The sequence below is a fragment of the Eptatretus burgeri genome, chromosome 12, assembly GCF_056783735.1.
Source record: "Eptatretus burgeri isolate ZD-2024b chromosome 12, Ebu_testis_v1, whole genome shotgun sequence".
Taxonomy (NCBI): Eukaryota; Metazoa; Chordata; class Myxini; order Myxiniformes; family Myxinidae; genus Eptatretus; species Eptatretus burgeri.
Window position 1 is genome coordinate 49340427 of NC_140972.1, and position 14939 is coordinate 49355365.

The window sequence follows — 14939 nt, forward strand, 5'->3', positions numbered from 1 at the left end:
CCAACTTTCTGGTTATTATTTTAATATGACCTTTACAATCTTTATTTTATATTATTTTACTTTAATAAAACACACTGCCTTCAGAAAGTATTCACACCACTTGACTTTTTCACATTTGGTTGATACAGCCTGAATTGAAAATGGAATGTTTTTTTTTGTTTTTTTTTGTAGGAGTTTTTTTGTTGTCACCAATCCACACAAAATACCCCATAATTGCAAAATGAAAACGTGTTTGTAGAATTTTTTACAAATTAATGGAAAGCTGAAAAGTCTCAAGTCAATAAGTGTTCACCCCTTGAGTCAACACTTCATAGAAGTTCGTTTGCCAATTTATACAGCTTCAAGTCTTCTCGGGAATGTCTGTTTCAGCTTTGCGCATCTGGATTTGGGGAGTTTCTCCTATTCTTCCTCAAAGATTTGTTCAAGCTCTGTCAAGTTGTATGGGAAGTGTTGGTGAGCAGCAATCTACAAGGCTTTCCACAGATTCTCAATGGGAATTAGGTCTGGGCTTCGACTGGGCCACTCAAGGACTTTCACATTCTTGTTCTGAAGCCATTCCAGTGTTGCTTTGGCTGTATGCTTGGGGTCATTGTCCTGTTGGAACATAAATCATTTCTGCATTCTGAGGTCTGCACTTTATGAAGCAGTTGCTGCTCAAGGATTTGCCTGTATTTGGCTCCATTCATTGTTCCCTCGAGGCTTACAAGTCTCCCAGTCCCTGCCACTGCAAAGCATCCCCAGAGCATGATGCTGCCACCACCATGCTTCACGGGAGGGATGGTGTTCGATAGGTGATGAGCTGTGCTCGTTTTCCACCAGACGTAGCGCTTTGCATTCAGGACAGAGTTCAATTTTCATCTCATCAGACCACAAAATATTTTGCCTCATGCTCTGAGTCTTTCACGTGCCTTTTTTGCAAACCCTAGGTGTGCTGTCATGTACCTTTTTCTCAGGAGTGACAACGTCTGGCCACTCCCTTGAAGGCGAGATCTGTGAAGTGCTGCAGAGACTGTTGTCCTTCCAGCAGGTTCTCCAAGGAACTCTAGTTCTGTCAGAGTGGTGATTGTGTTCTTGCCCACCTCCTTGACCAAGGTCCTTCTTGCCAGGTTGTTCAGTTTGGTCGGAGGCGAGCTCTCTGAAGAGTCTTGGTAGTTCCATGTTCAATTGAGATTTTTTTTGTCATCGATCAACACAAAATATCATGTCATCGATTTTGTCATCGATCTACACATTTCCTTTTCCTAATGATGGAGCCTACTACTCTTGGGATCCTTCAATACTCTAGAAATTTTTATCTCCTTTCTCAGATCTATGCCTCCTCACAATTCTATCTCAGAGTTCTACAGACAGTTCTTTGGACTTCATGGTCGAGTTCATGGTCAACTGTTGTACCTTGTGTAGAAAGGTGTGTTTCTTTCTAAATCATGTCCAATCAATTGAATTGTCTACAGGTTGACTCCAAGTTGTAGAGACATCTTGGAAATGATCAAATGAAATTGGATACACCTGAACTCAATTTGGAGCATCATAGCAAAGGGGGTTGAATACTTATTGAAGCAAGACATTTCAGCTTTTCATGAGCTCACGTGGAACGTAATTCTGGGGAGCTTATGGAATGGCGCGTCGTCTGTCTGTCCGTCCACAAATGCTTAAATTCTTCTGTGAAACTACACATGGGGTTTTGATGAAACTTTACCACAACCTCCATAACCCTGTATGTACCAATGTTTGTTTATGGTATTAAAAAAACGGGTCCGAAAGGGGTCTATGGGGGTTGCCCCCCAACATTTGTATTTGCTTTCTTCTCAGAAACCACACATGCAATTTTTATGAAACTTAACCACAACCTCTACCACCCATGATGTACCGAAGTTTGTTCACGGCATTAAAAAAATCGGAGTCTGTTTGGGTTGATGGAGTGGTCTATGGGGGGGGGTGTTGCCCCCCCCTTAACTCAGAGGTATTTGCTTTCTTCTCAGAAGTGTCACACACAATTCCGATGAAACTTGACCACAATCTTCATCACCCATAATGTACGGAAGATTGTTCATGACAAAAAAAATCTCAAAAAAATCGGGGCCTAACAGGGTGTAAGGGGGTTACCCCCCAAAATAGGTATTTGCTTTCTTCCCTGAATCTACACATACAATTTCAATCAAACTTTACCGCAACCTTCATCACCTCTGATATACCAAAGTTTGTTCACGATATTTAAAAAAAAATCGGGGTCAAAGGGGATTTATGGGGGGGGTTGCCTCCCAAAATAGTATTTGCTATAACATTGGTTCATTGGTACATTTTGCTGATGCTGTCCCACCTATATTTCCTCCTCAGTATCGTTATTCTCCCAGGTGAGCGCCTGAGGGTATTGTTCCTGTTTTTTTGTAATTTATTTATAAAAGTTTCTAAAAACATGTTTTCACTTTGTCATTGTGGGGTATTTTGTGTAGATCGATGACAAAAAAATCTCAATTGAATCCAATTGAAAAAACGATGTAGTTTTGTATTGCATGATATTTAAAAAATCTTTTGGGCCCGATACGTTCTTGTGGATCAGGCATTACATGACGGAGGTATGCGCTCTACCGAGTGCCCTTCTCGTTTGATCTGTCCCAATCTTCGATTAAACGAAACATTGGCATGGACGTGCTTAAAGTATCTCTCTGAAATATCTAATATCCTTTGAATGAATGGAATGTGTTGTTGTTGTTTGCCGCAGCTTGACTGCCAGGTTGCTATCATTTGGTTGGGGCACAACTATGCTGCTGATGCTGTGCCCCTATACCAGTTCACTGATACTCATTTTGTTAACCTCGGAAGGATAACAGGCTGAGTCGACCCCACCTGGTGTTAATTCAGTGGCCAACGGGACTCAACCTCAGGACTCTAAGTTCCCAAGCCAGCCACCCTAAATGCTAAGCCAACACCAGCCTAATGTTTTACTTAATGCTGTTAAATAATCCAAAGAGCACAGAATAATTTTATGGTTTGTACAGTAATTTGAGCCTGGTGTTGGCTCAGTGGTTAGGGTAGCGGCTTGGGATCCTAGGGTCCTGAGTTCAAGCCCCGTTGGCCGCTGAATTAATACACACCAGGGGGTTGACCCAGCTGGTCATCCTTCTGAGGTCGGCAAATTGAGTACCAGCTTGCTGTGATAATTGAGCCATTCGAGTGTCCTGCGATGGAGTGGCGACCTGTCCAGGATTGTGCCCAACAGCCCAGGAAACTGCTTCGGCAGGACCGACACTCTCTGTACAGAGTATGGTTCCAATAAAAATAAAATATAAAATACAGTAATTGGAAACTTAACGTGCCAGTCTATTGCGCTGGGTGTTTGTGGCAAATTTTAACTCGGTTATAATAATGAGTTCCTTTGCAATTAACTTTGTTGCAGGAGGAAGCCATTAGGCCTATCAAGTCCATGCAGTGCCTACCAACCTATGGTTGTTTGTCCATGCTCTATCCTTTTTATTATTATTATCTTTTTTAAATGCTGGGTGTCGTGCAAGGAAGCAGCACATACCATTTTTAAAGTCTTTGGTACGACTCGGGGTCTGGTTCAAACCGCCGACCTCCCAGAACCCGAGTTGGCCATTTTGCCGCCGAAGTTGCACGCGCCATGAGGATATAAACTACATTGAGCACCCAAACGCAAAACAAAACTTCTGACCTGAACTTTTATTTCAACCTCATCTTAAATGCGATATAGCAGGTAAAACTGCCTTGAAAATGACGGTTTTTCTGTCATTGTTTTTGTGTGCATACAGGCGGAAGAATGATGCTGGGCACAAAATGCTGAAGATGGGTGCCATTCCCACGCCGTTTGTCACTGAGCAGGATTGGGTACCCAGTCCCAAGGTTGTCGAAGAGTCGAAAGCTGTACATGTGGAAGATAAAGCCACTCCACCTCCTGGTCTGTGTCAGGGTTGCTTTGTAGTTGCTTACTGGGGTGGGGTGGGGGGTGGGTTGTTGAGAGTGTTTGTGTTTTAGCATTTGTATCTCGATTGTGTTTTGGCTCTGAAGGCTCTTTAGGGAGGCATTAACATTATGGTACATAACAATTGGCATTGGGGGAATTGGAGAATGATTTAAAAAGAAGAAAAACAAAGCACTTTTAAAAGTCGATTGTTGAACGAACCTTTGGTTTGAAAAGCATTTCCTCATATTTTTCTTTCAAAAGTGGCCCCAACTGAAGCTGGTGTGCTGAATCGAGGAGAATTATTGCTCTGAAGATTTTGATGTCATTCGTAGCAAAATGAAACCACTTGGGTTTTGAAGTTGAGATAATTATTCGTGTACATGTTTGAAACTGATTGTACAACAAACCTCTGGAAATGTACTGTTTTTAGGATGAAATGCGTCTCATTCTTGCTCTTTGGTGCCGTGGGCATTGCTGATGGATATGGCCATTCGTCTGCCACATAGTTTTATCCACTGTGCTCTTTTCAGACCCAAAGCCGGTATTTGCTCAGAGTGGACAGCCAGACGTGGACCTTCCGGTGAGCCCCACTGAAGGGTACCAGCCCCAAGATGACGATCAGATGTTCAGGTAAGCAACTTTTTGCCTTGTCAGAGAGCTGGAAGTGGAGGAGAATGCTATAGCTACATCTACATTGTAGTGAAGATGTGATTCCGTTTGTAGGCACATTGTTTGGGGTATGACGAATGTTTTACTCGTACTAACCATATAGTGGAGCAGACTGGGGCTGAAAAAAATGACCTCCCCCTCCTGGTGGTGGAACAAAGCGAAACCTGTTTTAAATGGAAGGTATGGATGTCTAGTAATAGAAAATCATGGTTGTATAAATTTTAAAAGTGTACAAACATATTAATTAACCCCTTGTTTGCCACATACCGTTAAATGTTGATTTAATCAAATTAATAGTCTAGCTCTATATGGACTACTTTAAAGGCATGTATACTGCCTTCTATTTAAAACGGGTTTCACTTTGTTCTACCACCGGGATGGGTATGTAATTTTTTTTCAGCCTCAGTCTGCTGCACTAAATGGAAACTATCTGCAAATTCAAGGAGCATGGGAGGAAGCAATCGTCCACATTTGCGTTCTGGGAAAGTTTCCTTGAGGCAGGGAATACACTTCTGAGATTGTTGAGGGCTGATAGAGAGGCAAACTTTCAACTCCACCTTGACGCTGTTCTAGAAGCAATTCCATTCTTCCATTTAGCCGGAAGAGTCAACTACGCTAGATACACGCCCGTCTACGTGTCCGAGATGAAATCCCTGGAAACTGCACAACCAGACATGTTCCAACATCTAATGAATGGAGGGTTTGTCGTAAGACGCAAGCAAGAGACAACTTTCAACTGCGTGCCAACAGACCAGGCACTCGAGCAGACCATAAACCGGGAGGCGAAGAGCGATGGAGGTATAATAGGTTTCACACTCCGGGAGGGGGCCTTATTGCGTTGGTTGTTGACACGACATATAATAGGGGAATATGCTGAAAGGTACAAGGAAATGTGTTTGTCAAACCCCCAGAGTCGGCAGCATGAAGAGTTGGGACATGCCAGAATGATAACAGATGTGAAAAATGTCAAGCAAGTACGAGATTACATTCTGAATCATTGCCAGGATCCAGTTGACCTATCCGATGTCCCAGAAAAGCTGATCAACATCGTGAGCGGGCAAGTCGCATCAGCAGCTGTCGAAAAATCTCTGGCTTCATTACTATTAACAGGTAAAGCCTTGTACCAGGGACTTGTCGACGAGCGATTGGTCGAAGGAAAAGAGAAAATTAAAGGTATCTGGGATGCTCTACCACGGAAAACGGCTTTGACATTCGCAGACATGAAAAAAAAATGTTACCAACGACAAAGGCAAGAAAATCACTATGAACACAGAGGTCCTGTTCAGGCGCTTGTTGGCAGTGTCCCAAAACAGAGAAGTTGATTTGAAGAAGGTGCTTGCCTTCGAGCTGGCAGCAGTACCTCCTTCTATGTTTCACGACGATGGAGCTCTGAGAAAAACGAACAAGGCAGACCTGGCGAAGAAGATAGAGTCGGTCTCAGAAGAGCTATTCGAACTTCCACCGTACAATGGCAGAGATACAGCCAACATCATTGATGGAATGGCATTGGTTCAGGCGTTGAATGACGACCATTTCGAGACATTCAACGACCTTGCCGAAATTGTGCAGAAGCGCCAAGTGAGAGATCCTGAAGAATACGCTCTTTGACACGGCAATAGTCACCTTGGAATTTGACAGGTACCAGGAAGCCTTTATCAAAGCTGCTGAGCATCAACGCCGGGGAGCCACAGACAATGTGACAACTCACCAAATCATTGGAAATCGGAATGTGCCGAATTACAGACAATTTCTGAATGGAACAGGGAACAAAGTTGACCTTGTGCAGTTAGTTAGTGAATACATCATGGAAAACTCCAAGGCCACAGTTCCACATGGTAAATCAATCGTGATTGCGGGAGGATTCCAAAATGGAGAGGAAGTTCGGAGCATCTCTTCTGTTGGTTTGGACAATGTGGAAGACCTATACAGCACACACGAAGAGGCCGATACACGTATGATACTACATGCGATTAGCCTTTCTTCCCTGTACCAACGGATCATTGTCCGATGTGATGACTCGGACGTTCTCGTTCTCCTATTGCATTATATGAACAGAGGATTGTTGGCCAAAGAGACCTTTATGCACGCAGGTCATAGCGGCAAATGTGTCACAAGAGAACGTTTATACCAATCCACATCATAGGCGATGAACTTGGGGATATGTTCTGCCAGAGTTTGCTTTCAGCCCATGCCCTCACTGGCATGATCATCCCCACCAGGCTGATCCCCCAGCTGTCGAGTTGGACGTCAAGGGTGTTACAATCCCTGTTGCTGATCCTCGAATCAACTGTGGTCCACCATCGCTTGTGGAAACACGGGCTGCGGTGAACCAGTTGAAACGGGGCAAAGCTCCAGGGATTTGTGGCATCCATGCCGAACTTCTCAAGGCTGGTGGAAATGCTGCACTCGTGTCGTTGCATGCAGTTTTGTGCTCTTCCAGTCAGTTGGGATGATGCCTGTGTTCCAGGCAGAGGGGCCTTGTTGTCCCTCTCTGGAAAGGGAAGGGTGATCGCCAAGACTGCAACAACTACCGAGGGGTGACGCTGCTCTCAGTGCTGGGCAAGGTCTTTGCTCGGATAATTCTTGATAGGGTTCGCCACCATCTGCTTGAGCACCAGCGTCCAGAGCAGTCAGGCTTTACACCAAAGAGGTCAACGATTGACCGTATCCTTGCACTTCGTGTCCTCACTGAACGCAGACGAGAGTTTCGGCAGGGGCTGCTTGCAGCCTATGTTGATCTCTGTAAAGCGTTCGATTCAGTGAATCGGGATGTCCTCTGGAGGATTCTTGGTCTTCGTGGGGTGCCACCAAAACTGATCGATCTGATGTCTGAACTCTACTCTGGTACTGAGAGTGCTGTGAAGGGTGGTGGTACCATCTCTGACTTATTTCCAGTTGTTACTGGAGTTCGTCAGGGATGTGTACTTGCCCCCACACTTTTCAGCACTTGTATGGACTGGATTTTCGGGAGGATGTCGGAGAGATCAAGTTGCGGTGCATCGTTTGGCAATGTCAAGATCTCGGACCTTGATTTTGCAGATGATGCAGTCATTTTGCAGATGGGGGCCCTCGAGGTGCTGAATGAGGAGTCGGAGCCGTTGGGATTACGGATTTCTTGGGTCAAAACTAAGATCCAGGCTTTCGGTGACATCTTGGATGCTGCTGTCCTGTCTGTGTCTGTTTGTGGTGAGGATGTTGAGGTTGTGGATAGATTCACTTACCTTGGCAGTGATATTCATGTCTCTGCAGGTTGTGAGCCGGAAGTCAATAGACGTCTGGGTCGGGCCTGGGGAGTCATGGATTCACTGGATCATGGGGTGTGGCGCTGCCGGTACCTGTGCGGGAGGACGAAAGTCCGAGTCTTCAGGTCCTTGGTACTTCCAGTCTTGCTCTATGGGTGCGAGACTTGGACTTTGACCAAGGATCTGAGACGGAGACTTAATTCCTTTGGTACCAGGTCTCTTCGGAGAATCCTTGGCTATCGCTGGTCGGATTTTGTGTCCAACGAGCGGTTGCTGAGAGAGACTCGGATGAGATTTGTTACCTGCATGGTCCGTGAGCGTCAGCTGCGGCTGTATGGACATGTGGCTCGTTTTCCTGATGCTGATCCTGCTCACCAGATTCTCTCAGCGAGGGAGTCTCATTAGTGGAGGAGGCCAGTGGGCCGACCACGTGCCTCATGGTTGCAGCAGGTTGACCATCATCTCAAGGAGATGGGGATGGCCAGACGGAGGCCCCTGGAGTACCGGCGGAAAGTGGACGCAGCGACGTGCTGTTCTGGCACATGCTCCCATACCTGACCTGACTCACTGGCTGTGATTCCACCAATGCATTCTTCTGAGTTGGTAAAAAGACTGTCTTCACTACCCTTCAGAAGCAGATTGAATCTGGGGCAGTTGATGGGATTGGTCGATCCTGGTGGTCCAGATTGGATTGAAGCAGCGAGAAAGCTTGTCCTTGGCTTACATGGAAATAAGGGACAAAAATGTGCTACACTTAATGAACTACGCTACTTCCTTGCCACCACAAGTGACAAGCAAGCCAGCCAACTGCCCCCAACAGAAGATGCGTTCAAGCAGCATTCCCTCAGAGCTTGATACCAAACAGTGATCTGGTGCAGCAGCCACATCGCGAAGCCTGAGTTGGAGAGTCCAGTTGGCAATGGTTGGTACGCGATACTACAGGACTGCACCCAACCATGTTTGCACAAGAATCTGCACCGGCAGAAGTCAGGGACCTGACACATCTCTATTGCAGAGATGGAGCCTGTACAGATGACACCAAGTGCACATGCCTGATGGCAGGACTGCGCTGTATTGACATGTGAATGTGACCATGAAGCGTGTCAAACCACCATCCCTAATGATGCAGACTCAGACGCAGACGATCAGTAAGAAAGTAGACTCATATATCACTATTCCCAAACTTTGACCGATCTGAACTTTGACACATACAAGTGTCTTCTACCTGGCATTGATGCATTGTTAACCAAGTGTATGAATGTGCTCTGATGCGCATGCATACCAGGGAGATTATAATCTAAAGATGATCGTGTTTGGAGGCATTTGACATTTTGGAGTGTATTGTCTCAATATGATTAAGGGGTTAAATGCGTCAATAGGGGTTAAAATAACAATTGACATCATATAATATGACATTTCTGCTTCTACTAATCTACTGTGGTTCACCTTTGATGAATTGGATTGATTTCAAGATACATAAAGAGAGCCACCTTTGGTCAGAAAAAGTCTTTACTGCCAAATAGGGTCACATAGTCCCTTAAAACCACAATAGCACAAGTGTAAGTGATATATTTTTAATGTCGTATATAGTGCCATCAATACCATATCGGATAAGTCTAAGGAAAGTATGACATTTCTTTACATTAGTTATATGGTGTCTTTTATATTTAATGTGCACAAATTGACAAAATGTTGTGGAAAAAAAGGGGTTAAAGTCTATTTAAAGGCATGTATACTATTGAATAAACATTTAAACATATTTTATGTGTTGTTCCTCATTCAAAAATACCTATGTAGTGAATCGTATAACTGATATTCAGTTACAAGAGCCAGTAATATGTATTAATTTGATTATATCAACATGTAACGGTATGTGGCAAACAAGGGGTTAATTCACATGTTTGTACACTTTTAAAATTTATACAACCATGATTTTCTATTTGTAGACATCCATACCTTCCATTTAAAACAGGTTCCGCTTTGTTCTACCACCGGGAGGGGTAGGTCCCTTTTTAGGCCTCTTTTCAGCCCCGGTTCTCTAATAACACTAATTCTGCACTAATAGGTTCTCACTAAGGTTCTGCTGCACTAATAGGTTCTCCAAGTGAAATGATGTACAAATCTGTTCTGTTCCAATTTGAGTTTTGCTAATGCTATTGTGCCTCACTCTCCCATCAGCCCCACAGTTAAGCTCATCCGGTTCTGTAAGGGGGACAGTGTGGGCTTGCGCCTTGCAGGTGGCAATGATGTGGGCATCTTTGTGGCTGGGGTGACCACGGGTAGCCCAGCTGCCCAGCAGGGTCTACAAGAGGGTGATCAAATCCTTGGGGTGAGTTTGCTTCCACTGCGGAAAGAAAAAGGGGTGAGGGGAGGTGAGGGGGTTCAATCTCCTCTCCTCTTCTCTTGGAAATGGAACTAACGGAGGTGGTTAGGTCGAAGGTTGAGGGGGGAGTGGGCTTGTTTGTCATGCAAAAGTTAGGTTGCAGTGTAAATTCTGCTTTACTTTGTCTAAAATGACTCCCTTTGACCAGGAAGTACTTCTCTGTGAGCTTTGGAACGGTGCTGATGTGTCCATTGCATGTCCCAGGTTAATAATGTGGACTTCAGGAACATAGTGCGTGAGGAGGCCGTGCTGTATCTGCTGGATCTGCCCAAGGGAGAGGAGGTTACGGTGCATGCACAGCGCAAGAGAGATGGTCAGTATGTAAGCCGATAGATACTCTTTCTCTTGTGTGCTCAAAAGTAGGTTTTGATTTGATATATTAGGAGTGTGTGGCGAATTTACGACATGGTTACCACGGTGTTTCCTCCACGTCGATGCGAAGTGCGTTCTGGGATAGCTCGTGCTTCATGGTAACAGAATACATTTATTGTGGATCTTATTATGGGTTGTTTTTTTTTTTCAAGGATTTAATAAAATTGTAATGATAGTCACAGACTATAAATTTAAGGATCTTGGAAAGAAAACAGTTCCTTTGAATTTCTGCTTCATCCTGAAATTTACATTTAATTTACGTCTATTTTTTTATTGTCGGTCACTCGAAAGAGCAAACTATGCTGACGTCGGTGCGAGGAGAACGTAATTTTATACAAATAAATAATTTGAATTTAAATATTTATTTATTTTCTAAATGTGTTTGAATATAATGGTGTGTGTGTGTGTGTGTGGTGTCTGCATGAAATGCCTCCATTTTTTGCCATTTTGGGACGCGGTACATTGTGTTGTTCTGCGAGTGTTAACAATTGCAGGTTCTCCCATCTTTCAGCGCACAGTAGCACAGCAAAGTCTGTCCGTCTTCCTGTTCGACACAAAGGAACCGAGCTTAATTTCGTGATTGGGGAGGGGGAGAGGGGAAGGGGCCTTATTGGGGGAAGCAAAAGCTTTCAGTTATGTTTTGAACAAGCTTCGCTTCCCAGTATTTCCTGTCATGCTCTCGTCAAACGTCGACTTGGGACATTTTGTTTTTTTTTTTCTTGCAAGTAAAACTAATAACTAAAGCAAATCATTAAATTTGTGTGAAAGTGTTTTCATCGATTTGGATAAAAGCAATTGGGTTTGCAGCTTCTATCAGCTTTGATTAACCTGGTATTTGATCACTTCTGATTTCTTGATACTCGTATCGCTGGCATTAGTTGGTGGATGTTAAACATCCCCATGGTGTTTTTCGTAAAGAGTACGTGAGCTGTCGCTGACTTCCTGAACAAATGACAAATTCCTGATATAATTTGCATGGGACACTGCATCAGCAGCACTTCCGCACCCCCAGAATTGATGTTACCTACAGCCATATGCTGCACATGAAAGATGATTAAGCCCTCACCTGTTAATAAGACCTGTTTGCCTTTCGTCGAGTACAGTGTGATACTTGTATCCTCACTATAATTCACTGACATGTGTTTGTGTGTTTGTTTGTTTGTCGCGCGACTCCAACAGTTCTAAGATTATTACATCCAGGCTTTCTGCATAGGATCAGCATGACCCCAATTGGTGTAGAGGACTGTTTTTATCTTTGCTGGTGGTCTGGGTGGGTGGGGTAGGGTGGAACGCAAATTGTCTATGTAAATGTGTATCGTGTAGGTCGCCTCCAGGTGGGGAGAGGGTATTACAAGTCCCCACCACTTACAGGCCAGTGTTCCTCTCCCCGTGTTTTCCATTTCAGTCAGGTGGTTTGAATTGTAAGGAGTTGGTATGTTTTTGCTTCATGCATGCAACCTGGGGTTTTTTTTTGTGTGTACAGAGCTATCATTGCTGATGCACTGCCCAAATATGGGTGTGCGTCTCAAGAACGTGTTGCATGTTTGGGACAAGATCGCCCGTAGGGTGGATACTCTGCTAGTAACATGTAAATGGTAGTTTTCCATTTTAGATTCTCAACTTGCGCCCGTAGTGAAGCAATGTACTTTGGCCAATGCTGAATGCGCTGCTGAATTTTTTTTGAAGTATATTATGTGACTGCAAGTTGAGGGCTTCGTGATGCTTATTACCATTGTGTAGAACGACTTGGTGTACTCTGAGATATCGATGGTCGTGATCTCAACGTGACTTGCTGCCTTTTAATTTATTTATTACTCTAGCCGAATAGAGGGTATTGCATTAGTGTTTGTTTGTCTGTCTGTCTCTTGTTTGTTTGTCTGCACAGAACTTTCATGTTTTTCTCCGCAACCGCTTGTCGGATTGAGACGAAATTTTCACCATAAGTGTGACTACTCATGCGGAATGCTATAATGATGATTATAGCATCGTTGGTGACATGGTGTGGCAGCCATGTTGGTAAAACAGAAAACGTTTCGAGTTTGGCTGTCTGTCCGTACAGAACGTGTATATATGTATTAATTACATTAGACCCTTTAGAAACCCGTAAGACCCCTAAAACACAAAAGACCTTTTAGAACCATAAGACTCTTCGAGTCCCTTTCTAACCCAAATACCATTTAAGACCCCTACATACCTTAAAAACCCTAGGAATCTTTAGACCACTAACACCCTTTAAGACCCCCTGGAAAATGAACACCCTTGAAGAGACCTAAGGCCCTTTCTGGCCCCGAAGACCCTGCAGCCCCCTTCTCGGTCTACAGGATCTGAGGAGTCCAAGGCTATTTAGAACCCTTAGACTCCTTTCTGCCCTTTAGACCTTCACACCTTTCAGACCTTTTAATAGCCTGTGGACCCCTGCGGAGGAATCCAGATGATGGAGCACATCACATCGCGCTGTCCCTTACGGCAGCTATCGGAAGGACTTTTAACTCTCCACCAACTCACCCCTGAGGCAGTCACATGGCTGCAGAACCTGGACATTAAATTTTAGTGCATCCCTTGTTGGCCATACATAAGAAGAAGACCCCTTCAGACAATTCTGACCCTTTAGACCCCCTTTGACCTTTTTGACCCATTTAGACCTTTCCACCTTCATACCATTTGACCTTTACAACTTTTCAGACTTTGACCATTCGTTATAAATTTACAACTAGACCATTTAGACCTTTCATTTGGTACATCCTTCCATTTATTTTCCACACAAAACCACTCCTGGCGAGGGGTTGCAATCTCTGATTGCTCCTCCTTGTTTGTTTTGCAGTGTATCAGCGTATCGTGGAGTCCGATGTGGGCGATTCCTTTTACATCCGCACACACTTTGACTACGAGAAAGAGTCTCCATACGGCCTGACGTTTTCACGCGGTGAGGTGTTCCGTGTGGTGGACACGTTGTACAATGGGAAGCTGGGGTCATGGCTTGCCATTCGTATTGGCAAGAACAACCAGGAGGTGGAGCGTGGCATCATTCCCAACAAGAACAGGTACTTAATTGTGGGGAGGATACTTCTCTGTATTGTGTGGTTCTTCCTTTTGTGTTGTAGGAAGGATGGTACTTGACCTTGGATTGGAGGTATAACTTTAATCATCTGGCAAATGCTTCCCATTGATGAAACGAGCCATTACTTGCCATGCAATGCGAGTCATGTTTTATTTTTTTAAGAGTAAGCTTAATTAGGAGCTCGCCCGGGGCCCCGGGACCTTTTCGCAAATGTGATTTCACTTTCCTACATGGTCTGTGAAGAGGTCCCGGGTCTTGGTCGAGTTCTGCAGACCTCAACCTGGAAGGAAATTGCTTGAGAATGGTCAAATGAAGGGTTATATTTGTCTTGGAGGTGTTTTTTTTTAATCTTCTGGTTTTATTTTCAGTTTGAGTCGGATAACGTTGTCAGTTGAAAGCTGTTCAACAGAAATGGTAATGATTTCATATAGCAATTATAGAAACCTTTCTTTTTACGAGTCCCAATCTCGGGTAACTTGGGCCTTGTTTAGATCTATATGAAGGTGAGCGAATAAAATGAAAATGTCTCGCTAATTTTGAAATGGTTCCATTGTGAAAATGTTTTGTGATTTTAGGGGAATCTCATGTAGAACTTTAAAAAGAGAATCATTGGTTTGGCCACTGTGGCATTCGGCAGACTTCAGAACATTTGGTGAGCCAAATATCTTTTGAAGCGGACGTAAATAAGAGTATATGAGACTGGTTATACCTGTACTTCTCTGTGGTTGAGTGCTGGGTCATGGAGAAATCCATCCATCCATCCATCTATTCTATTGGGACCATACTCTGTGCAGAGTGTTGGTGCTGCTGAAGCAGTCTCCTTGGCTATTGGGCACAATCCTGGACGGGTCGCCACTCCGACTCAGTATACCAGCATGCTGGCACTCATTTTGCTGACCTCGGAAGGATGACAGACAGAGTCAACCCCACCTGGTATTGATTCAACAGCAGAGAGGGATTTGAACTCGGGATCCTTGGATCCCAAACCCACCACCTTCACCATTAAGCCAACAACAGGCACATGGAGAAATCAGATGAACGAAAGATACCGGTGATCGAGATGAGTCGGGAATGTCAACATTACGGAAGATGAAAAATCAACATGGAAAAGAGCAATGTGGGTAATAAATATCACTTGTGGGAAAGATTCAATGGAGAGGTAACTTCGTTGGTTTTGTCAGGTGTCATGGATGAGGCCCGCAAGAATACAAGTTCCCTTACAAGGCACTTAAATGCAGGAGGCTATTAAGCCCATCAAAGTTTGATAATCGATGGTTGTTTATCCAAAACAAACAA

General features: G+C 44.2%; 1 protein-coding gene across 4 annotated transcripts in view; it reads left to right on the plus strand.

The window, feature by feature from the left end:
• The window catches only part of TJP1 (tight junction protein 1), a 141394-nt gene that overhangs the window by 75786 nt on the left and 50669 nt on the right, over window positions 1-14939 (plus strand). For all 4 annotated transcript variants that reach the window (XM_085850463.1, XM_085850462.1, XM_085850461.1 and 1 more), the window contains 5 exons: window positions 3768-3913; window positions 4450-4549; window positions 10009-10159; window positions 10418-10526; window positions 13407-13626. In XM_085850463.1, coding sequence (XP_085706589.1) covers window positions 3768-3913; window positions 4450-4549; window positions 10009-10159; window positions 10418-10526; window positions 13407-13626 — 726 coding nt within the window. The remainder of the gene's footprint in view (window positions 1-3767; window positions 3914-4449; window positions 4550-10008; window positions 10160-10417; window positions 10527-13406; window positions 13627-14939) is intronic.